At 41.1% G+C, this 22863-nt stretch overlaps 6 protein-coding genes across 8 annotated transcripts; 3 read left to right on the forward strand and 3 right to left on the reverse strand.

Annotated features, from left to right (window-relative positions):
* Positions 1 to 11: 11 nt before the first annotated feature.
* On the reverse strand, positions 12 to 1205 carry aanat2 (arylalkylamine N-acetyltransferase 2). The gene is made up of 3 exons (XM_029159227.3): positions 1010 to 1205; positions 766 to 920; positions 12 to 687 (listed from the first exon to the last, which is right to left on the reverse strand). The coding sequence occupies exons 1-3, from the start codon at positions 1173 to 1175 to the stop codon at positions 382 to 384; spliced, it is 627 nt and encodes a 208-aa protein (XP_029015060.1). The 5' UTR covers positions 1176 to 1205; the 3' UTR covers positions 12 to 381.
* A 1542-nt stretch (positions 1206 to 2747) lies between these two features.
* On the reverse strand, positions 2748 to 9279 carry mgrn1b (mahogunin, ring finger 1b). Of its 2 annotated transcripts, XM_029158072.3 has the most exons (17): positions 8908 to 9279; positions 8174 to 8292; positions 7959 to 8047; positions 7719 to 7865; positions 7023 to 7140; positions 6748 to 6814; positions 6586 to 6629; positions 6455 to 6502; positions 6229 to 6297; positions 5964 to 6123; positions 5698 to 5807; positions 5372 to 5586; positions 5178 to 5289; positions 5053 to 5098; positions 4868 to 4972; positions 4611 to 4656; positions 2748 to 4443 (listed from the first exon to the last, which is right to left on the reverse strand). In XM_029158072.3, exons 1-16 carry the CDS (start codon positions 8993 to 8995, stop codon positions 4616 to 4618), a joined length of 1578 nt encoding a protein of 525 aa, XP_029013905.1. In that variant the 5' UTR covers positions 8996 to 9279; the 3' UTR covers positions 2748 to 4443; positions 4611 to 4615. The 2 variants fall into 2 exon arrangements, with proteins under 2 accessions (XP_029013905.1, XP_029013904.1); XM_029158071.2 differs by lacking the exon at positions 4611 to 4656 and having other exon boundaries at positions 8908 to 9277.
* Positions 9280 to 11736: 2457 nt separating this feature from the next.
* cdip1 (cell death-inducing p53 target 1) lies at positions 11737 to 16913 on the forward strand. Of its 2 annotated transcripts, none has more exons than XM_029158074.3 (5): positions 11737 to 11896; positions 13019 to 13162; positions 13839 to 13997; positions 14218 to 14494; positions 15209 to 16913. In XM_029158074.3, exons 2-5 carry the CDS (start codon positions 13087 to 13089, stop codon positions 15318 to 15320), a joined length of 624 nt encoding a protein of 207 aa, XP_029013907.1. In that variant the 5' UTR covers positions 11737 to 11896; positions 13019 to 13086; the 3' UTR covers positions 15321 to 16913. The 2 variants fall into 2 exon arrangements, with proteins under 2 accessions (XP_029013907.1, XP_055366688.1); XM_055510713.1 differs by lacking the exon at positions 11737 to 11896 and adding an exon at positions 11972 to 12150.
* Positions 16891 to 18607, reverse strand: polr3k (polymerase (RNA) III (DNA directed) polypeptide K). Its single transcript, XM_029158078.2, has 3 exons — positions 18356 to 18607; positions 18179 to 18266; positions 16891 to 17214 (listed from the first exon to the last, which is right to left on the reverse strand). Exons 1-3 carry the CDS (start codon positions 18464 to 18466, stop codon positions 17087 to 17089), a joined length of 327 nt encoding a protein of 108 aa, XP_029013911.1. The 5' UTR covers positions 18467 to 18607; the 3' UTR covers positions 16891 to 17086.
* Positions 18608 to 18800: 193 nt separating this feature from the next.
* snrnp25 (small nuclear ribonucleoprotein 25) lies at positions 18801 to 20139 on the forward strand. Its single transcript, XM_029158077.3, has 5 exons — positions 18801 to 19223; positions 19452 to 19542; positions 19620 to 19725; positions 19829 to 19903; positions 19988 to 20139. Exons 1-5 carry the CDS (start codon positions 19014 to 19016, stop codon positions 20043 to 20045), a joined length of 540 nt encoding a protein of 179 aa, XP_029013910.1. The 5' UTR covers positions 18801 to 19013; the 3' UTR covers positions 20046 to 20139.
* A 1119-nt stretch (positions 20140 to 21258) lies between these two features.
* On the forward strand, positions 21259 to 22258 carry LOC114859947 (cell death-inducing p53-target protein 1-like). The gene is made up of 5 exons (XM_029158076.2): positions 21259 to 21400; positions 21512 to 21631; positions 21705 to 21779; positions 21872 to 22019; positions 22119 to 22258. Exons 1-5 carry the CDS (start codon positions 21259 to 21261, stop codon positions 22225 to 22227), a joined length of 594 nt encoding a protein of 197 aa, XP_029013909.1. The 3' UTR covers positions 22228 to 22258.
* Positions 22259 to 22863: the final 605 nt, after the last annotated feature.

A 22863-nucleotide genomic window follows, 5' to 3' on the forward strand; every position in this document is an offset into this window, starting at 1 on the left:
TTTCTTATAACAATAGTTTATTCACATTCAGCAACGAAGAAACAGCACATTTGCATGAGGCTTGGATTTATGCATTTTGATTACTTCTTTATTTACATTTTATATCTCCTTTATTCCAATGCAAATTGTGAGCTGTTGAACAAAACCTTTAGTAAATGGGAAGCAGCACTGACAATCCTGGCAATAGAAATAATCATTCAATAATATGCTAAATGATTAATTACAAAGCTACAGGTTGGGTGTGTCCAATGACTTTAGTGGATTCAGTTAAGACCCGCTAACCAACGTGGAACCACCGCTGCACTGACCCTGTGTCTCCTGATAATCCCTTTGTGCAAAGAGTCCGGTTTAGAGTTGAGCGCGAGGAACAAGGGTGTCGGCCTACACGCCGCTGTTCCGCCGCGCGTACGCCTGCCCGCACAGCGTGTGCTCCATCTCCTGGAAGCGCATGGCGGACACGGCGATGGCCGACGGCCCCTTCTCCTTGAAGCCCGCCTTGAGGTAGAAGGGCACCAGGAAGTCCTCACAGATCAGCAGCGCCCGGCGGAGGCCCGGCACGCAGCGCAGGTACTGCAGGTACCGCCACAGGAGGATGGAGCCTTTGCCCTGGTAGCGGCAGTGCCTGTGCACCGACAGCACGTGGATGTGCACCGTGGGAGTGTCGGGGACGTGCCGCGTCATGGCCTCCTGTGGTGGAGGAGGAATGCATGGGTGAATGTGAATATGGAACGTGTCACTGTGCAGGATTCCTGCTCGATCACGCACCTGCGAGAGTCTCTCCTTGTCCCACCCGGTGCCAATGACGAAAGCCACCAGTTGGCCCTCCTCAAACCAGCCCAGCGACAGCTCAGGGCACTGGGCCAGGAAGGCGAGCACCTCCTCCAGGGTCAGAGGGCATTCTCCAGACACGGACACAAACGCTGTGTGGGTGGAGACGGCGCGTTTTAATCCATGACACTCAGATCGGACACTTCGCATGTTCAGACGCCCCACTCACACACACACTCACCTTCTCTCTCAATCTCGAACACGCTGATGGCGTCCTGTGGCGTGAGGTTCCTGAACTCGCTGGCGGGCAGCGTGTGCCGCCTCTGCCGCCGAGGGCTGAGCGCTCTGACGGGCGTCTTCAGAGAGAAGGGCTTGAGGAACGGGGAGCCGCTGACCTGCTGCGCCATGTTGCCCTCGACAACGCCACTTTTGCCTTTTCGCCAGAGGGAATTTCTTTAACTGCTTTTCGCGTGGTTTTGCAATTAGATGTTATAAATTTAAAACTACGATTGTGGTAAAACTAAGTCAAATCCTCTGCTGCCACTGTGCCTGCAAAGCAACTGACCTCAGAGGGAAAGACGCTGTCTCTCGTCCTGCCTCCTCCTCTTCCTTCTGATCTCTACTTTACAGTGGCCCTCTTAAAGTAGGATCGCTACTCTGTCTGTGCACGTGCCCCGAGTCTGCAAATCCCCCATCTTAAAGGCTAAGCATTGTCTTCAGGGTGTTTTTTCAGAGCCAAGGTGACAGGCAGTTACAGATGTACCCCCCGGACACATTTAGATAAATCTCCTATGAACTAAACTCGCAGCAACGAGCTGTTTATTTATGCAGGAAACCCCCGGGATGAGAATAGTTTCACACATGACACATACGTTGAGGTATGTGTTGTGGGCTGTGAGCGAGGCACAGCGTGACTGGATGTAGGTGTACACATGTGGTGGGAGATCCAGGGCATGTGGGCTGATTCATCTGTACTGAGTCAGAGGGAGATTTGTGTGGATTGTTGTTGAGATGATTTCATGCCCCAAAGAGGTTTATCACAGGCTAATCAAATGAGAGAGCACTGACTTTGTCCGGCCTGAGGTAAACATATTCCCACAGGCTTATACTGTTAACACTAATCTGCTGTCTGGCTTCTTTGTGCGTATTATGAATGATGTTATTTAGTTTAAGGAAGAATAAAAAAAAACAGCATCTTGGAAACACAAACTATTGTATGATGAGATTAACTTTATGGGTGCACTTTTTAACCTCCTCTGGTTAGAAGTGTCATAGAGCCTAATCTCCTTTACAGCATGTGAGCATGTGTACACGTATCCACAGAGTTTCTCAGTGTATTATGTTTTCGCAGACGAGCCCGTGGCTACAGTGGAACTGAGTCCTCGGTAAACTTTAAACGGCGTACACCGGTTGGTCGAGATAAGCAGGGAGCAGCAGTTAAACATTACAGCACAGGAATGTGGTTGTGTTTGAAATATGAAGCCTTTACATCCTGAAGTGATTGAATATCGTTTCATTCCGGATGAGAAGGTATGAATAACTTAAGTACTTCAAATTTTTGAGATCAAGGCTTTAATCTGAGGTAGATGCTCCTATGCCTGATCTGACGCTCATGAACTGAGATTTGCCTTCAGTGGTTAATCTGATTCTAGGAGTTGATAAAGCTGAAACATTAGTCACAGGCCTCAAAGGCAAAATATTAACAGACCATGACTTAAGTTTTTAAACTGTCAATGAGTCACACCTTGCATGCAATAAAAATTACAGTGAAACCAAACTCCACTGGTTTCATCGGCTGCTTCGCCAGCAGTTGGCAGCATCAACCTTTCCTGACCAACACCTGAAATTCAGAGAATATATTGAAATAGGGAAATGGATCACCTAATAATTATAAGATAATCACTCAGCAAATATTTGCCGAGACGCAATGTTTGTATGATTTTCTTTGAACTAAAAAAAGTCCGACAACAAGCGGCAGCTGAAGTAATCAATCTTTGTTCTTTATTGTTATACACATGCTGCTATACACACGAGGAGATACAGACCGATTTTACAGAGAGCCACTAACCACCTACTGTGGACTTATTGTCCTGGATACCAGGTCAATAGTGGTCAGAACGGGAACAGGAAGGCACAGTGTCAAGTTGAAATGGCACAGAAGAGGGAGAAAAGACAAAATAAGCACGACATGTCAAAGCAGCGAGGGATCTGAGCCTCTACGAACTCACATGCAAACGCTCGCCCGCTCATTAGAACGCTAAGGACTTTGCATCTACTGCATCGGATATGTTCCTTCCAATGAAATGTACATTTAGAATTAAAAGTTAATATTAAATACATAATAATACATGTCCATAACACAGTAAATGAACAGTTCAATTCAATATTGCTCAATAACAATAGCAAGATGAAGTTTGCGATAGAAAAAAAAACGACTGTACATCATCGTTAAAAGATCTTCTTACTTGCTGAAACTATCACAGGGTTTAGAAGAACACTAATGTCCAATGCAACAAGCAGGCAGCTATATCAACTCAAGGCACATAGACCTATATGCATGGTGCTACACATACAGGACCAACGTTGGTATAAAGGTCTTGCAGCCGGACAAACGCCGACCCACTCTTTTTTTTGTAGCTACGTCACATAAGCAGACACAGAAAGGAACGGCACAGGGAGCTGCCACATCTACGACGAGCACACTTGCGGTGCGATACGGAGTCAGCGCGTACGTAGCTGGAGCACAGTTGGACTTGTTGCAGGCGCGAGCTATCTTTGAGTTCAGCTGTTAGAAGATATGAATCTGTAGGTCTTAAATAATGTGCATATTAACTGAATGTACTCTCACTACTTCAGTATTAGGTTTTTGTTTATAGAATATGCAGGTTTACCATTTTGGAAAAAAACTACACAAGATTCTAATACAGTTATGATACATATACATACAGCATATCTTTTAAAAGAATAAAAAATGGGCATGTAGATGCTTAAGACTGTAGATAAATTCAACTAATCTCATGATGCTTATAAGGAATGGATTATGAACTGTGTTTTTGAGTGCAAAATCACTTCAGCCACTCATAACCTAAACCAACCTACCTGGGAAAAAAGTTAGACATAATAATGTATTTGACTGATAAATACAATATATACGTATATATAAAATCTTCTGCCTTTAGTGTCAAGCAAATTATTAGTTAATTTAAAGTAAGTGTGCTTAAAAAGGACAACCGTGACAGGCAGTGAAATATCTCTGGAATCCACATTACTAGACCACAACACACAACTGAACACCATCCGACTGTTAATGTTGATTTTGAAGCAGGGGAAACTCGCACCCTGTTTTTAAAAGGTCGGTCAGGTAAGGTACTGAGGGTTTTGCATAAGTCAAATTTCTTCACTAGAGAAAATAAAAACCACACTCATCCCTATGAATTTTGCTTTTGTGTCCATGGTTGGTTGGTCAGGGAAGCAGAAGACTCGGATGGGGATGTGAAAGGAACCTGGGGGCTGGGTGATCTTTTTAAAGCGTTGATCGGTTGTGATGATAGGAGGAACAGAGTCAGGGGTTGAAGTGCTCGTCTTCCATGTGAAGGCTGCTCGTGGCACACAGGAGAGGCTGACTAGAGCAGTTTGTGCTCTGGCTTTTCAGGCTTTCTGTTGACTCAGATGAGCCTGAGGAGGTAGAAACAGATAAGTTACAATGTGCATTCAATTCACAGAAGACATCAGCTGGACTTTTTTTGTGCTGCGATAGATCACACTGAAAATTGTCATGGGGATCAGGCTGGAACAGCAGAGGCCAAAACACAGAGACGGAGCAGACAGGAAAGCCTACATACCATCATTATTCCTCCATACCAATAGAGCAGGAATCAGGACCAAGAGCTGAGAGTCAGGACCCAAAGCGAGGCAACATGACAGGTAACAGGAGAGGAGTGTTAGGAGTGGAAACAGAAAGATGCATAACAGCAGACAGGTTAGATGCAAAGCACAGTGAAACAAAGCACTAAAGTCTTGGACTAAGAAAAGAGGCTAGCTAGTGTATCAGGATAGACGTTTATTTGTCAATTTTGTAATAGTCTGATATTTGCCTCACCTGGCAGAGACAGGTCGCCCTGTGGATCACTCTCTGTCTTGGTCAAGCTGCTGTGCTCACTGACACAGTCCTGCAGAATATCTCCTCCAGAATTCAGCCTGTCCTCTGAATCACGCAGGACATCAACAGTGTCAATGTCAGTCAACTCCACTACAGTTTACCAGGAGCCAAATGAGATCACTCACCATAATCTGGTGACAGAGACTCTGCCGCATCTTCGGTTGCTGTGGCCTGGAAGGAAAAAGTTAAGATTAACTTGCAATAGATGATGGCGTTTTATTGGCATGTGGTGATGTAATCACTGTCTTACATCTGTGGGGGCGGGGCTGCTGGATAGCAAGGTGTGAGGCTGAGCATCAGACATTTCAGATAGCTTCTCTTCATCTTCCTCCTGGATGGGAGAGGATGGCGATCTAAGGGTGCTAGAGTGTGGGGTGAAGCAAAACAATAATGAGCTTAAAACCCTGAAGAAACCTAGGTCACGACTAAACTGTTTGCCACTACCTATCAGGTGACTTGCTGACTTTGCCTTTCTGCAGACTCCCATCACTTAAATGCTCCGGGGAGCTCAGCTGCCTGCTTTCACCTCCCAGACCTCCTGAGAAGTTGATTTCATCATACAGAGGGGCAGACGGGATGACGGGAGACACTGAACGCAGACCATTTAGAGCCTCCAACAGCGAAATGGGTTCGAATCCAGGAGGAACCGAGTCTGAGCTCTGCAATAAGGTGGACACATCGTGAGCAGGCGTCTTTAGCAAAGAGAGATACAAACGCTCACAAGCAACACTTGTTTGGACTTTTAACAGGCTCAGTGCTATGAGACTTACAGAGTGCTCGTCATGGTCCATAGTCTGAGCCAGAACAGGGCTGAAAGACACAGGAGAAAGAGCTCCAGGCTTTTTCCTCACAGCTCTGATCTGCAGTAGGGCCCTGAAGGCTGAACAGTGGAAAACAGGTCAAAGAACAGGTAAAAAAAAAAAAAACAGGTCAAATTAAGCAATTTTGCTTTAAAGCACTTTCATATTTCTGTTACATATAATGTACAAGACTCAACAACAAGCAGAATTAGGTGGGAAATGGTAGCGTTTCTTACGCAGCCTGCAGATTGGACAGTTGTTGGCCTGGTAACGAAGGGTGTCTGCGCAGGAGTTGCAGAGACACAGGTGTCTGCAGGGCAGGATGAGTGTGTCTCGCAAGTCAGACAAACAGACAACACATTCGTTGCTGTTGTCACTGTTCTCATCATCAGATGGCTAGAGAAATGATTAAACCAGTAAATCATAAGCCGTTCAAGCAGAATGTGGCTGAACATTTGCATTTATGGTACTGTGTTGTGTAAGTTATCAATTGACTGAAACCTTTGTTTCTTGGTTGTTTTTGTTTTCGATGCCATAGATCTCCTGTAAGAGGTAGCTCACACGGTCCACCTTAAAAAATATAGTCAGATTATAGATACATCAGGATAATGAGTGACATATTAATTAATGTAAAAATCACGAGTTCTGAGATCAAATATGCTGCACTTCCAACTTCAAAAATTTCCTTAATAATTAATTAGGTCAATAATAAATGACATAATCTTACAATCTGTTTCTGCTTCAGGGGCTTGACAGAGAAACTGCCATCAACATGCTGGAGGTGAAAGAAAAAGAGATGTTTTAGTGCACGAATAAAATAATAAAAAAAGATTAAATAATTTTGATTTTGATACATACTCTCTCAAAAGCAGCCAAAAGTACATGAGCATGTCCAAGGCAATCTTTGGCAAAAAAAAACAGAACACAAACACACAGCATGTGATGACAAAGTGTTTTATGGCGACAGTTTAGCTGTTAAACTAAATTCCCATTACTGTTAGTGCTGCCTTTGTGACCTACCGTCCCCTTCATCAACCACGGCTTGGATAACCATGGGAAACACTCCTCGGTCAAGGTCAAAGTTCAGCTTCAAAAGAGAAAAATAAAGTTTGTTGAGTGAGCAATGTGTGAAAAGAAGGAGTAGATGTATCCATTAATGTAATAAATCAAAAACTGTAATGATGCTTCGATGTAGATGTTTTCTACTTCATTACCCACTTTAGACATTTAAACACCGATGTTATTGTTGTGTTTTGATGTGACCTAGTAAGAAACGAATTGCTGCAGGTACTCACGTCCTCCTCTTTCCACTCGCTGAAGTCTATTTTGAAAGATGGCATTGAGAACTGCTGGCTCACACCACGTTTGTAATGCACAGTTTCAGAGACCATGGATGGATCCTTTGGGCTGTACCTGCACACAATCCAATTTGTCACAGAGAAAACTATCAGGGTGCAGGATTAAGAAAAGAGTTCTGACCTAGCACAAGTCTGGCATTCCATTACATAAGAGATGCTATATTCCAGCAGCATAACAGTAAAAAAAAAAAATCAAGCTTTAAATATTTCATTGGCTTCTTTGTGTGTCTGTCGAAAACCCACAATAACAAATTACAAAGGCAAAACAAATAACCTTTTTGATTCAAAAGAATTTGACGATCTCCCAGACAGATTATAACCCAATAACCTCAGCACTGACTGGGACTTTCATCTTTTTCTAAATCTTATCTGTAGTATCCATGGTGACTGGTGGTTGCTAAGGACCCATCGTGTCTTTTCTAGTCGTCGTGTTCCAACACTTCTATAGAATGCAGGGAAAATGTGCTTAGTATGTGTTTTAATCTGTATCTTAAACGTTAGATAATTTGTTTATATGGTCCTGGTAGGATACATGCATAAATTTGCATTTAATTTGACAGATATATTAATAAATATTCTATAAGACATTGAGCCTTATGCAAATACAGTTCAGTTCTATCATGGAATCCTTACACTGCCATGCCGTTGGAGAACTCTTCAAATGCCTGACAGTAGAGGGTGATGGCCACGCGAGCGTCAGCGTCGAAAGTGAACTCCACGCCGTACTGAACCTTTGGCTTTCCACCTTCCTCCACTGGTGTGTCAGAGTCATCTTTATACCTACGATCGAGAGGCTTGATGAGCATTTACTTCTCTCCTTTTCATTAAACAATGCTTCCCTGTAATGACAAAATACTGCTTTGATATCCATACCTGACCAAACGCAAAGAGTCCTTTCGAATGTTAACCAGGCTCCTCAAGGTTTTCACAGGCTCATGAGGTGCAGGTGTCACATATGGAAACTAAACAAATTAAACAGTATATAAATGGTTATATTGATTTTTATTATGTTAATTGCCTGCAGTAGTCACAGTAGTTTTAAATCTGTGTTAACCAGTATATATACTGAATTCTATTGAAGTTTTCACCTGCACTGGTCTGTTTCCGAGAAAATTCAGGTCCATGTTTTCGCCAAAAAGGTATCCCTCAGGGTGTGGAGTGTCAAATTTTTCTCCCCCCATGAAGAAGTGGCTGGCAAAATAATTCCCTGGAGGAAAGAATGAATGGTTAGAGGTAGGGAAGGATTCATATTATTGACAAAGTACATTTCCAAACTTGATCCTTTAATTCAGTTGCACTGTGAACTACATATTTTACGAGCAGTGACGTCGAATGATCGGGTACAGAAATGATACTATTCAGCTACAAAGCACAGAAATACACCACTCAGTTGTCTTGAGCGTTTAATGGCGTTCGTTGTCAATATTTAACTTCGTTAACTTCATGCGAAAAACACCTTTGTTACAATAACAAACTTGTTTTAACCTTACAACCTACAGCAGTAAAATTCCGATACATTTTGATTATGAAATGCAAGTATACTAATTACGCTACATATCCTGTTGGAAAAAGATAAATAAGTGTCATGGTTATATTTTGTGTCTCTTTCGTGTATTTAGGGTCTCTCTCTCTCTGTTTTATTTATAACATCTAGTCTTTCAACGAGAAGGTTAAAAGGTATTTATACGCCTTCATACGTGTTTCTACTCCATTATCTACGATTTGTTGTTGACGACAACCCCACTGACTTGGGAGTGCTCGTTTTAAGGCTTCCTCCGTGTTTCTGTGAAATCAGAATCCAGTCAACGCGCCGATCACTCACCAGATTTGGGTGGAAATCGATAGGCCGAGTTAGCCTGGATATCGATGTCCTCCACTCCAGCGATCCTGCGGCTCAGGATGGATCCCATCTTTCTCTGCTGGATGGCCGACGTTCGCTAGCTACAGTTAGCTGGCAGCTAACAACGCGACAGCAGCAGGTTGGCTTTCACGTCAGCGTACGCTAGCGCCCAAACAAGGACAACATCAGTCAAAAGGAAACGTTTTCACCGAGGCTGATTTACCATTTTATAGATCCAGTTAATCGGGGCGACTGTCCTGCAAATACTACCAGGAAACAAACAGCGACGAGCTGTTGTTGTGCCAAAGCTGTGCTAGCGTAGCAGGGAGTCAATCTGATTGGCTCCTGCTTCTTCTTCTTTGTTTTTTCTGGCGATTGGCAAACAACTATTTTGTGCATTACCGCCACCTTCTAAGTTGGAGTGTTTTTAAAAGCCACTTGCCTGTGCTCTCCAGTATGTGTAAGTGTGTCTTACTGGTCCCTTATCTGCTTCTTCCTGTGCCTCTCGGACGTTCATTCGAATTCTATAAAACCTTTCTTTCCTCCTCTTAGTGCTTCTGCCATTTCCCCTCAACCTTCACTATTATAATTTTGGTTCTAATGAAATTCACTTTAGGATAGGATGACTTTATTAATGCCACAATGGGGAAAATTCTGTTTTCAACAGCAATTTGACAGGAAAAAAAAGGTAAACAACAACGAAAAAACAATTTTGCCAAAAACAATCAAGAGTTATACTTGTTCATACTTGCACTAAGTAATGGTTGTATATACAGTATTATTTAAACAGTAAGTTACATGTAAACAGAAAGACTGCGCAATTGCGCAAGAGGCATCAAGTAAAGAATCAAAGAAAAAAATTCACATATTCTCAAAAAACAATAATGAAAGCTGGCTTTTTGAACCAGCTTGTTGAGTCTCTTCCTACAGGACTACTGAGGTCACCACAGTGTGATAGAAAGTTCCTTAGCAGCTGTCTGCACAAACCAAAGGACCTTAGTCTCCTCACCAGGTGGAGGCGACTCTGGCCCTTTTATACAGAGCGTCTGTGTAGTTTGACCAGTCCAGTTTATTGTCGCGGTGACTGGATATAGATAGATAGATTATAGATTTTATTTTATTAGTTTGACGGTCTACTTCCTGTGTAGCAGATGAGGGAAGTTGGTTGAGATGACAGAAAGCTAACTAACACAAAGTAATTTGCAACAATTTCATTCGATTCCACACTAGCAACCCCTCTGAAGGAGTCACAGGGTGTGTTTGCTTCGTATATTGAACGTTTTTTGATATTATTGTATGTCTTTGTAGTCTGATTGTGAGGTAATTTGTGTAGCTCACATAATGGTGGGTATAAATGATTCAAACGGCTCATAAGAAATAAAAACCACCAAAATCACAAGTAAACTCTCATCCTTGCTGGAGGAATGCTACATTTTGTTTCAGGTAATTGTCTAGTTTCCTGCTGTTCAGTGATTTTGTGTTTTTCCAAATTATTAGTCCCTGCTGTGTGCAGCATTTTTTGTTGCAAATTCTCTCGTGTCTTTGCAAAAAAAAAAAAAACAAGAAAGAAGAAATTCTTAATAACCCAGATTCAGGCTCAGGTGGAGGAGAGAGAACAGCAGCGTGTTATTGATGTGACACAGTCTGATCAAAAGAATCACACTGAACCATGGAGCTTGTATAGAATAACTTCAGCTTACTGCTTGTCTTGTCTAATAAATGTTGAAGCGCTTCCAGAAGAGAAGCTTTAGCAGCATTTTGTGTAACGTCACATGATGTGAGCTGTGAATCTTTATCTGCACTGCACTCTTGGCCTTTCTGTCTGTGTCTCGTTGGAGTTTCTTTATGAGTCAATTCCTCTGTAAACAGCTTCGAGTCCTTGTGCATGTGGCGCCCTCTGCTGGCAATAAGCAGTCATGACACTACATGGCCAGAGACTGGGCCTCAGTTTCCCCAGACATGAATCCATCCTTCACATTCACAAACTGGATGTATGTGTGTGTTTGTTCCTCCGTTCTACGAGAAACTTTGTTAAGTGGTTATTTTAATTTAGAATTGTTCAGATTCAGAAGTAAAAATAAATTTTCTCGACTTATTTCAGTACTTTAAGTACTTTGGACTTTTACTTAAGTATTGAGTTTGTGTTGTTCTGCTGTTGAAGAGTAAAACACACATTTGGCCTATAAATGTTTTTATTAGCTTTTCTTTATGCCCATTAAATGTCTTCTATCAAACTTGATTAGAATGACTTTTGTCATGCATCAGGTACAGACCACTGTAGTAGCTAATTTTTGCAACATAGCAAGCATATATATTATCAGTCTATCGCCAGCGGATGCCGAGCAGGTGGCGGCTCACAGCCCACATCTTTATCATCATCTCAGCTTGTGCTGCAAGGTGCCGTAAGATTAAGTCTATGTAAAAAGAGGAAGGACACGCAGCATCTAACGTTACAAAGAGAGACTTTACATGATAGATAGATAGATAGATAGATAGATAGATAGATAGATAGATAGACAGACAGACAGACAGACAGACAGACAGACAGACAGACAGACAGACAGACAGACAGATATTATTATAATATAAATCTCAAGTTAGATTGTGTATAAGTGCAATGTTTTTATAACCCCCCCCCCTAACTAAACTATCTTTTTTATATTTAAAATAAAAACGTATGTATAAAATATAAAATCTACATTTGTTTAATGACTGCTACATTTCAAAAATAAGACCGTTCTCATTAATGCGTTAATTGACGCGCTAAATCATGAAGGTTGTGGTTATTTCAGTCCAGTGAAGTGACGCTCGGTGCCAGAATAAGCAGCTCCGCGTGTCGAACGTAAACGCTGCGGCTGAGCGGCGTCGTTCCGTCCGAGCGGATGTTGACTGCGGCGACGGCGCAGAGCTGCTAACGTCAAACTTCGGTCAGACCACGGTCAACCTGCGTTTCAGCTGTTTTCTCTACCAGGTAAATGTGTTTGTCCCCGCGGTGACAGCTCGTTACACTTACGAGCAGAGGTTTGATTGTTACGAAGACGTAGAGACGCGAGGTGGAAGTGCCTGGTTTTATCGTTAACCTTTAATCTCGTGTGAGAATGGCGGCGCTTTGCTAGCGAGCTAACGGCAGATGTCAACACTGCCCAGCTTTAGCTCAGCTCCGGCGGAACAGACGAAGCCTTTCTTTCTGCTTTTATGACAGAACGCCGCTGACATCGTTCCTCGGTTTGTTTATTGAGACAGGTTATCTTCGTTTTATGAGGACTTCTAGTTGACTTGCAAATGAACGCTCGTTAGCTCCAGTAGCGTAATGTTAGCATCCACTGAATGTTGTTGTCGTTAGCTACCGTTTATCTAACAGTCACGTATGCGCTTGCCATAATAAACACAGCAGTGATAAATATGTGAAGTGTCTTCACGATGTATCAGTGTTTACTTTCACTGGGCGCAATTGCGTAACTGAGATATTCGGGGTTAGAGGTGGAAGTAGGTTTGAGCTGGATTATCTGGGAAAGGATTAAAAACATCAGCTAGCTAACTGTTAGCCGAGAAGCGTCTACGCGCTCCTGCAGGACCGATCAGTGACTCGATGTAAACTTTAATCAGGTTTAATTATTTTCCAACTGAGGTCCACACAAAATATTTACTAGTGCGTGTAGTTTAAACGAGCTGGGAGCAACGAGGGAAGACTCTGACGTTTGATTTTTACTGTTATTAAAGGTATTAATTTGAAATCTCTAAACTCTGTCACCTGTGTAGTCAAATGTTGATCCTTCGATTCAGGTGAAGTCTTTATTTGTCCTGTAGAATCGCGTTCAATCTGTGCTGTCTGTCCTGTTAAGCACTTTTTAAATGAATTTGTTAATATTTGCAGTTAGCAGTAGTTGTCAAGGGCCTTGAACAGTCAAATACATAATGCTACGTTGTTATGCTATGGGACCACATTTTGAGATAATTCATATGTAGTTGTACAGTATTTTACCTACCTAAATTCACTTTGAGCATCAGATTTTCCTCCAGTTCTTGTTGGAACATTTTCTACTTTGGGAGAACCACAGCACTTTGAACTTTGCCTGTTTTTTTAATCCCACAGAGTCAACAGGAGAGCAGTGGGACCAGCTCAGTGTTCAACCCTTCTCCCTGTACAGAAATCCGTCCAGCATGTCCAATGATCCTCCTCCCCCGTACCCTGGAGGTCCCAGTGCCCCCCTTATTGAGGAAAAGCATGGACAACCTGGTAAGACGGCTCAGCGTGAAGGATTGGGGAAAGTGTTACTGACAAATCATTGGGAATGTCACCATGGAAACTGGAAAACAATGTGTGATTCATTTGTCACAAAGCCTTCATAAAAAAACAAAAGAATCCTGAGTGCAGTGTGACATTCAGGGAATTGACGGTTCAAACTGATGAGGGGGAGGCTGGTTTCATGCTAATTATGAAACTGAAACGCAACGTCCAGATACTCAGGTCAGCTGTGATCTTTGTAATTGGCTCCAGTGACATCGGCAGGTATCTGGTAACAGCTTAAATAGATCTAAACTACATCAGACATTAATACCATTAATTAGTTGGCCACTCAAACGGATATCTCAAACGGATATTCATACTGTAATCCTCTTTGTGGAGAATGTTGACACTTGTGTAACAAGTCTTCTGTGAGTTGTTGTTTGTTACTTACATTACCCTAAAATTAGAAAGAGAAAGTGGAAGTTAAATGGCCACTGGACTGAAAGCAGTCAGTCGAAAAAAGTGAGTTTTGTGGCTTAATTCAAATTTAACATGAAAACATTTTTTAAATGTTTCTATTTAACTATAAAATATATCTTTAAGTTGAATACAATGTGATCTAGAAAAAAAAGCAATGAAAGCAGTTGCTTTAATTCTTCCTTTGATATGTGTTTTTTCATTTCAGAAGCTGTCCCTATAAGAACTGGTCCCCCCCAGGGGCAGCCCTTGCCTCCAGATTATGGTCCTCCACCTTATGAAGCCCCACATCCAGGCTTCCTTCCCCCGCATGTCCCTGGGGAAGGGCCCATGCCCATGCCCATGACCATGCCACCACCCCCACAAGGTGCTTTACATAGCCTACATACTTTACATTGCTGTAAATGCAAAGCATCAGACAAACTGACACAATGTGGCTTGGTTCAGCTTCACCACCCACTTGTTAATTTGTCTTGTTTTCAGTTGTTTTTAATAGAAGCCATGGGTTGGTTGCTGTAAGAGCGTCACAGCAAGTCGCTCAACGTGTTGCTTTATAAACATGCATCTAAACTTAACTCTGTTTCTAGGTGGCCACTACCCTCCCCCACCCGGTCACTTTCCTCACCCCATGCCAGGACAGATGGGCCCTGGTCCCAGTCATTTTGTCCACATGGGTGGTCACACAGCGACCGTCCTGGCTCCTCCAGGAGCAGCCACCACTGTAACTGTGCTGCAGGGGGAAATGTTCCAGACCTCGCCGGTGCAGACTGTGTGTCCACATTGTCAGCAGGCAATCATCACCCGCATCTCTCACGATATTGGCCTCATGAACACACTCTTCTGCCTCTTCTGCTTCTTTGTAGGGTAAGTAGTTAAAACTAAAGTATCAGTTTCAGAAGTGTTAATTGTGTTTTCAAATAAGAACTTGTGTATAAAGCAAGTAGCTGTTATATAAATGACATCAAACTCATGATTGATGCAAGGTTTGTTTATTATGTAACACATATTAGATTACGTATTGACTGTACAGCTCTAACTGATGATAATTCAATATAATTTGCAAGGACAGCAGCCCAAATTCAAATCTGTGTACTCTGTGTGCACATATACATGTCCTATCAGATGTGTCCTCCTAATAATAAATGTCTTAGATGTTCCTGTTTTCTTTTGACTCGATATGGGAAAGGATGTTTGAGATTAAATAATAATAAATTAAAAACAGCAGCACCATAATTTAAAAAAAATCTTAAAATAATCTCTGTGAAAAAGGGGTCAGTTTACATGAATGACTTCCCAGAAACCTGTTAATATGCAAAGCAAGTGCACCTGGTCATGGTGCCTGACGCATGCAAACCAAAAGAAGTTGCTGTTGATTTTATCCTATCTTTCTTGTTAACTTCCATATTTTTCAGTAGGCTTATGCTGACACATTCTTTAACTAACCTTTGCATGTCCAGTCAAAAACAATCCACTGAAACACCTGCTTCATTGTTTCTTGTTACTGAGTGTATTAAACCATGTACAGACATTTGGCTTGACAGTATAATATATTGTCTGTTGTCTGTTGCTCTTACTCAGGTGTGATCTTGGCTGCTGCTTGATTCCCTGCCTAATTGATGACCTGAAGGATGTGACACACACTTGCCCATACTGTAAGGGCTACATTTACACATACAAGCGTATATGCTAACCACGGACAGTTGTATGCCACAGAACAACGTACACAACCCCACAGCGCCTCCTGCTGATAGTCACAGGCTTTGTTCCTTATTTTTGTCGCGTAGCCCCTCTCAAATTATAAGTGCAGTTTTCTTGTTAGTTCACACTTACTGTATATATCTTTCTGCAGAATTCTTTCATGTGTGTACTGTATATATGCATTTAAAATGTACAGATTTCTCACTGAACTATTGCTGGTGTGCAGCGCTTTAGAGGCACAGTACGCATAGGCAGCAGATGAGGTGCACCTGATCCTGTATAGACAAACTCAGCAAGAGAATACTGTGAAAATTGTCACTTTATTTGGACTTAATCTGTGAATCCTGATCAGAAGCCAAACATGCTGAGATGGCATGGTGTTTTTTTTCTTATTTATTTTAAAGATTTCATCTATTGTTTTGACAAGTTCATATGGAGAACTGTGACTTTCTTTGTCTTCTTTTAACAGAACTAGTTTTATCCTTTTATCATTAACCCTTGTTGAATGTAAGCAAAATAGCTAACTGTTCTCATTAGCTTGTTTGGGAAGGATCAATGTTACTTGCTACAGTACATCTATTACTCTTCTAAGCTTCAGTCACAGACTGAGCAATTTACAGATGCACTGATGTTACCCATCACTTCCCTCTGTCTGCAATGCACTTAATTAAAGAGAAATTAAAGAATTTGCACTTCAAGTTAAAACCCAAAATATCCCTCTGGACCTTATTAATTGGTCAACATTAACCTCTCAATCACGTGAAAGTGGGGAAAAAAGATGTCATTTATAATCTCATTTGAGATTAAAAGCATTTAATTTTGATCTTTACTGGGTGAATTCCACCCTTTGTCCACTTCTATATAGTGTAGTTTAATTAAAGTAAAAAACAGACACTTTGTTACTGAAGAGCCTGCATGACATCTCCCTGACCTGAGGCTCAGTCTGAAACACTGCCTCACTTTGTTTTCACAAATACCGCTGACTGATAGTGACAGTTTGCAGGAAGCTCCTGTAAACAAAGGCCAAACACTGGCACTACCGTAATCACATGACACCTTTTACATGTAACCCTTAAAATACGGCATTAGCCTGTTAAGATTACCTGCATTGCTCAGATGCATGCCAAATAGAAAAAAAACTCGTCTTTTTAAACCAGTTCAGCAATTAGAAAAGTAGTAATCTCTGCTAAGAATAAGCTTTAAATAAATGGCAGTAATTCTGCTGGGATTAGTGCTAATTAAATGAGCATTGTTCCACCGCAGCATGCTCCATCTCTCATTCAGTCTCAGTGCAGTTTACCTGTATGAGCCACACATTAAAATAAGCAAGTCTTACATGCTAGTATTTGACTTTATGTAAGTTAGATTCTTTGTTGAGGTCAGTTATGTGAAAAAGGGTCATTTGACTTGAAGGAACTGCATTTAACCTGTCATGAAGTACAGTATGCCATTGTTGTGGATTATGCTGGTGTGCATCACTCTCTAAATGTCTGTGATATGTATAACTGTTAAGTCAGAAGTTGTTTGACTGTTGTATACAGGTACTATTTTATCAATAAAAATTAACAGTTTTCATTGAAATTTATTTTACTGTGCATGGGAAGTGATTACTTCATGGAAACGTCTGAAAAATTATGCAATCTTGAAATCATCAAAAGAATCTACAACATCCACCAGAGCCTTAGCAATAAATAAAAGGTTGAGTATTTTGAGACAAGGGACCAACTCAAGGTCCCCTGAGCTTTAACTACAACTGCATTAGTCTCTCCATCGATGTCCACATTGGGCATTGCAGCATTTGTAGAAAGTAGTCATTGGTTCATCTGCTGATCTGGTCTGAATCTGCATGAAATACGCCCGAGGATGTTCACACTTGGGACATGTTTCTGTAAATGGACACAAATGGAAAGTCCCCGTCTGGAGTCAGAACTGATAACAGACATTCAAGTTTTGGTTATTATATAACCGACGTTACATAAACATCAATAGCACTGTAGCTGTAAAAACCCATCTCTGTTATTCAATAGAGTTTGCGAATGCAACAGTGTCCAGATTCAACTTTGTGTATGTCCTGCATTTTGTTTAACTTATTAAATTGCTAGACAAGTTTACGGTAAAGGTTTTTGTCATATATAACACGTCTTCTCATTGTTGACACTTTACTAGAAAGTAAAACTTCTGTACAAAATGTACAGAAGCTCGGATGATAAATACATACTGCAAACTGTTCCCACACACTAGTGTGTTAAGTGAAATAAAAATTGTGTTGCATAGGAAAATCTCTAAATTGTCATAAATCTAACAGAGTGTATTAAGGATAGTTTAAACTTACAAATAATTATGTGGAATCATGTTTTTGTCTGTCTGATTAAATATGAACAAATTATAGCCACTGTTTGGTAAAATTAATTAGCCAGTCAGACAATCATCAGTCAATTTACAATAGCAAGACTGTATAATAAGTCTGGCTATGAAATGCTTTCACTTCCATGTGGCCTTATGAGGCTTCTCATTAACATACAGCCTAGATTATTTAACTAACAAATCAACCATAATGTAACGCATACGTTTACCTTTGTTTTTTCCTCATGAAATGTGATCTGCTCGTCACAAAAGTTATAGATTATTGCTGGATCTGTGCATCTTTGTGTCCTTGTAGCTGAACAAGTTTGCACACCTGGTCTCTTTTTTGTATCTGTGCTTTAGTGCAACTGTACAGCACAAGTGCGCTGAAAGCTAAGCACACTTTACATGATGATTTTCTTATATATAGTATTCATTGAAGCGCAGCTGGAGACAGTTTGAACTAAGACGTACACAACAGAGACTTTAGTGTTAATTGCCACATACCAGCAGTCGAATCCACGTTTTCCCAGGCTGCAGAACCACCCAGAACGTCATCCACCTCTTTCAACTTAGGATACTTCCTGTTATTTACCTGTTCAGGAAAACACGTGTCAAACTCCAAAGAAATCAGTCATATGTGAAACTAGTAAACAAAAACCAAAGTGCCATAGTGCTACTCACCTTTCTTGTGATGTTATGTACGTACGGACATGTGTTACAGGCGAATCTCATGCACTTCTGTCCTTCCTCAACAATTAAAACATTTCCACATGTTGGACAGAAAAGAAGCATATTCGCCAATAAATGTATGCACTTATGGTTTTGAATTAAAACAAAAAACACGACGTAAGTGCACTGTTTTACACAGGCTGCCTTTTTCTTGCTATAAACAACTTGACCATGTGAAGCGGAAACACAGCTGATGAAACAAGGCGCTTCATTTTCTAGAGTCCGGTGAGAAACAAAACATGAAATAAGACCATTTAGTCTATTTAATATCTATTTAAGCAACCACACATATCAAAACACTGTAGGTGTTAAATAGTGGTTATTGTCTCCATGTTTAGTGTATAAAGCCGATGTTAAGCGCTCTCTGGATTTATTTGCACCAGGAGGAACGTTGGACAACACGCTACGCTGTCCTTCCGGAATACAATCTAAACCGAACGCATTATTTACTGTGATTTCACGCCGCGAAATACTTTTTAGATAAACCTACGTTGACGTTTGTGTCTAGTGTTGTATTGTTTTGTCTTATACCTACAATTATACACAGACTTAACTCCACCGATCGGATCAACCGAGGCTGCCGTTAGTTGATTGACTGCGGTGTCTGCAGATGGAGGAGCAGGATCAGGACGCTGCTGGAGAAGAAGACACTGAGAAGTATGAACAAGAGGAGGAGGAGGAGAACCTGAAAGCGATGGCAGCTGCAGAGGTAGAGGAGGAAGACGAGGAGGCGCTTCCTCACTCAGAGATCCTGGACATTTTCGAAGAGGGACTTGCTCGACTCGTACAGGACCCTTTACTTTGTGATCTACCAATCCAGGTCTTGTGTGTATCTTATACGTACTGCACATACAGAACAAAACGCACGTTTAATTGAATATATATTCTACAGTCAGAGTAAAATATTGTGCTATCATTACATATTCATTATTTTCACTACACATGCATTATCATATGCTTCACGTTTTAGAAGTGCCAGTGCTATACAAATGAGTGACTATCAATAATATTAATTGTTGATAATTGAGCATCTGACTTTGTTTTCTAGGTGACTTTGGAGGAGGTGAATTCCCAGATTGCTCTGGAGTATGGCCAGGCGATGACCGTCAGGGTTTTGAAGGCTGATGGTGAAATAATGCGTAAGAGAGATGTTTACAAAACACGTTGCATCTATGCTTGTCTTTGTCTTTAACAGGTACAAATGTTTCTCCTTAAGCCATAGTGGTGGTGCAAAATGCTACTGTCCTTGACCTGAAAAAGGCCATTTGCAGATTCATGGAGCTGAAGCAACAACGAGAAGGAGGAGTGAAACATATTAGCTGGTAAACACGTGCATGACACACACATGCAAGTTAAAAAATATTTATATAATTATGTTACAATATTATGCCATAATAAGAATCTGATTGCTTTCTTTTTTCACAGGAGATATGTTTGGAGATGTTATCATTTAGTATTTCAAGGGGAAAAGCTTGACGATGACAAGATGAGGCTTAAAGAGTGGGTATATATTGATAGATAAATATTAAACCTAATTTTAATTTGGTTATAACAGTTGAGTTTTTTGTGTGTTTATGTTTGTAGCTATGGGATCAGGAACAAAGATGAAGTAACTTTCATGAAGAGACTGAGGAAAAAGTGATGTCAGACAAAAACATTTCCTGGAGCTACCACTTGAAATTTAATTTTTGTATTGCTGTGTCTGTGGGAAAATAATAAAATTTATATCTACAGTGTTTAATTTCATATAAGTGATTGTGTGCGCATGCGTGTGTGTTTTTTTTGGTGGCAGCGTCCAGTTGTAAACACAACCTACTTACTGTACTGACGCCCTGTTTCCTGGTAGATTGAACACAGCACACCTTGTTAACCTAGTTTGAATGTTCTCTGAGCAGGAAACACTGGAGTTGAACCAGGGAAAGAGGTAACACCTTTTGCTTTTATTGCTTTAAAATAGTTCTATTAACATCACACTGTGCTTTACCCTTTACCGCTTGATGATACATGAGTAACATGTATCATCAAGCGGTAAAGGGTAAAGTGATGTTATAACTTCAGTCTAGTAAAGAGAACAGTACAGTTACTCTTCACTTGAGATTTGTGATGTGCAAGTGCTACTTATCTGCAGAGCTTGAAAACGTTTGGTCTTTGCAGCCTTTATGTGATGATAAACCTAATATTGTAAACGTGTCCAAAGCTTGCGATGAGCAGTGAGAAATCATATTTGATTCTGTCAAAGTTTAATGGTACTTTGTAGCTGCATATAACCAATGACCTGTGTTGTACAATTCAGACATGAAGTTAACTTACAGACGCTTTAAAAATAAATACATTAAACATGCCTATCATTTATACATTAACTGAACTATTTGGTGTCCCACCCTCCTGGTTCATATTTTAGTAGGGAGATAATATGCAAACATTTCTCTCAAAGTGTTTTCCATGTTAACAAATTTTATGATCAGGGCAGGTTTGCAGCGTTATATTGAGTGTGTTTAATACTGTAACTGTGTGTTTTTATTAAGAGGTTCAAGAAACTAATCAAAATATGCTAATAAGTGAATTATTAGTTGTCATCACAGTAACTGATATCTGATGTTTGAATCTAAACACAGTGTCAGTATAATGAAATTCCATCATTGTATATTTCAAAGCTGGACTTTATTATAAAAGGAAACCACCTTGTAAAAAATGTGGTCACATAAACAGTTGACATTTATCATCTCCATTCTATATACACATGCTACTTACATTTGTTCTAATTTACAGAACATCTTGATTCCAAACAAACAGAGTCGTAAACAGACAGAAGCGTATGGTGTCTGAGTTACATACAACCCCTTTCAGCGTTCGCCATGACTTCTCCAGACGGCAATCCGGAGACAGCGTCCATGGAGTTTAAACAGCTGTCGCTCAGACGGCAGCAGCTCCTGGAGAGGAAAAAAATCCTTTGCATATTTCAGGAACTGAGGAATCGCACTGAGTCTGGACAAACAGGTGAACATTTCGCACCAACAACGAGGCGCATGTGAACAATAAAGCTACTGCATTGTGATGCAACAAACGCTATTCCTTCATGTGTCAAGTGGGATATTGTGATCTTTCCAGTGGAAGCTAAAAACAATCAAATTGAGATAGCGCACATTGATGACAAGCTGAAGGAGCTGAGTGAAATGAAAGCGGAGCTCCAGAATTCCGTCCTCGCTAAAAACACAGACAGCACCAGACGTGAGTCCAGACATGCTGCTCTTCTTGTCTCCCTGTCCTGCTTGGGTCTAACCACAGCTTTGTTTATTGGTAGAGGCCGGTGTCAGCTCCAGTTTAGCCTCTACTGGTGTGAAAGTTTTATTTGTTGATCCTCCACCTAACATACCTGGTGAGTAAGGGGCTAAACAAACCCTCGCTCAGTAATTAATACACATACTGTCCTGTAGTTTTAGACAAATGATCAAATTCCTCCCGTCACAGCCCCGACAGTGATCCTAGATTTGGAAAACCTTCCACCGCATCCATGTCGGACAAAGTGCCCAGAATGCCAGCAGTTCATCATGACAGAGACCGTGTCCACCGTCAGCAGCGTGACCTGGCTGGTGTGTTTCATGACAGCTATGATGGGGTATGAAACCCGGCCCCCTCCTCCTTGGCAGTAATTTGCATGAGAATATAATCAGCAGCTTGTTTGAACTTCATTTTGTTCCTGTTCCCTCTTTTGCAGGTGTGTGGCCGGCTGTTGCCTCATTCCCTTCTGCCTCCGAAGGTTCAAATCCATCACGCACCGGTGTCCTAAATGTCGATCAGCCATTGTAACTATTAAGAAGCTCTGAGGTGGAAGACTGAGGGCCAGTTAAGGAGCACATCAGACTTTGACCTCGTGGAACAATGGCGTTGCTGCAGCGTGGCTCCGATGGAGGCCTCGCTGTCGTGAAGGTATTGCTTTGTCCCGACTTCCACTGTACTGGATGCAACAGATAAAGCATTGTGCTTAAAGTGCAGCTTTAACTATCGGGGCACTTTTAGTCAGAGTGTTGCTGACCTGCATAGTCTGTACATTATGTATTATAGTAGGTTTGTGGGGCATTTAGTGGATAAAAAATAAGATCAACTGTACATTCTGAACACAATCCGTGTTAAAAAGGCACAAATGAACTGGTCTGAAAATACTACATCTCCAAAACTGATGCTGTTATGGCCAATGCTCATCCTATAATGCTCATCCTCCATCACAGCAGGACATCTCCTGCTGTGATGCGTCCTGTTATGTATGATAATGGTGTCTTTGACAATAGATTTTATTTTCTGCATATTGTGCAATTTGCTTAAAAGCAACAAAAACCAAACTTTACTTTCTTAAGTTGAACTGAATATTTCCAGCAGGTGTCACTACAACATACTGTAAGTGTGAGGGGATTATGTAAGAGTAGGTTATTTTTTAAATTAAAACTGAACAAATAAACGAGATG

This window comes from Betta splendens, chromosome 8, assembly GCF_900634795.4.
Source record: "Betta splendens chromosome 8, fBetSpl5.4, whole genome shotgun sequence".
Lineage (NCBI taxonomy): Eukaryota > Metazoa > Chordata > Actinopteri > Anabantiformes > Osphronemidae > Betta > Betta splendens.

Excerpts from the sequence above, each read along its gene's own strand:
- snrnp25 (XM_029158077.3), top strand. The coding sequence starts at position 19,014 with ATGGAGGAGCAGGATCAGGACGCTGCTGGAGAAGAAGACACTGAGAAG. Across the intron at positions 19,726-19,828 it reads GGAGTGAAACATATTAGCTG|GAGATATGTTTGGAGATGTT; the intron begins GTAAACACGTGC and ends CTTTTTTCACAG. Across the intron at positions 19,904-19,987 it reads GACAAGATGAGGCTTAAAGA|CTATGGGATCAGGAACAAAG; the intron begins GTGGGTATATAT and ends TTATGTTTGTAG.
- polr3k (XM_029158078.2), bottom strand. The coding sequence starts at position 18,466 with ATGCTTCTTTTCTGTCCAACATGTGGAAATGTTTTAATTGTTGAGGAA. Across the intron at positions 18,267-18,355 it reads TACATAACATCACAAGAAAG|GTAAATAACAGGAAGTATCC; the intron begins GTGAGTAGCACT and ends TTTCCTGAACAG. Across the intron at positions 17,215-18,178 it reads AAACGTGGATTCGACTGCTG|AAACATGTCCCAAGTGTGAA; the intron begins GTATGTGGCAAT and ends GTCCATTTACAG.
- aanat2 (XM_029159227.3), bottom strand. The coding sequence starts at position 1,175 with ATGGCGCAGCAGGTCAGCGGCTCCCCGTTCCTCAAGCCCTTCTCTCTG. Across the intron at positions 921-1,009 it reads GTTCGAGATTGAGAGAGAAG|CGTTTGTGTCCGTGTCTGGA; the intron begins GTGAGTGTGTGT and ends CCACCCACACAG. Across the intron at positions 688-765 it reads ACAAGGAGAGACTCTCGCAG|GAGGCCATGACGCGGCACGT; the intron begins GTGCGTGATCGA and ends CCTCCACCACAG.
- mgrn1b (XM_029158071.2), bottom strand. The coding sequence starts at position 8,995 with ATGGGATCCATCCTGAGCCGCAGGATCGCTGGAGTGGAGGACATCGAT. Across the intron at positions 8,048-8,173 it reads TCGGAAACAGACCAGTGCAG|TTTCCATATGTGACACCTGC; the intron begins GTGAAAACTTCA and ends TAATTTGTTTAG. Across the intron at positions 5,808-5,963 it reads CTGTCCAATCTGCAGGCTGC|CCTTCAGGGCCCTACTGCAG; the intron begins GTAAGAAACGCT and ends TCCACTGTTCAG.
- LOC114859947 (XM_029158076.2), top strand. The coding sequence starts at position 21,259 with ATGACTTCTCCAGACGGCAATCCGGAGACAGCGTCCATGGAGTTTAAA. Across the intron at positions 21,780-21,871 it reads TCCTCCACCTAACATACCTG|CCCCGACAGTGATCCTAGAT; the intron begins GTGAGTAAGGGG and ends CTCCCGTCACAG. Across the intron at positions 22,020-22,118 it reads TTCATGACAGCTATGATGGG|GTGTGTGGCCGGCTGTTGCC; the intron begins GTATGAAACCCG and ends CCTCTTTTGCAG.
- cdip1 (XM_029158074.3), top strand. The coding sequence starts at position 13,087 with ATGTCCAATGATCCTCCTCCCCCGTACCCTGGAGGTCCCAGTGCCCCC. Across the intron at positions 13,163-13,838 it reads GGAAAAGCATGGACAACCTG|AAGCTGTCCCTATAAGAACT; the intron begins GTAAGACGGCTC and ends TTTTCATTTCAG. Across the intron at positions 14,495-15,208 it reads CTCTTCTGCTTCTTTGTAGG|GTGTGATCTTGGCTGCTGCT; the intron begins GTAAGTAGTTAA and ends GCTCTTACTCAG.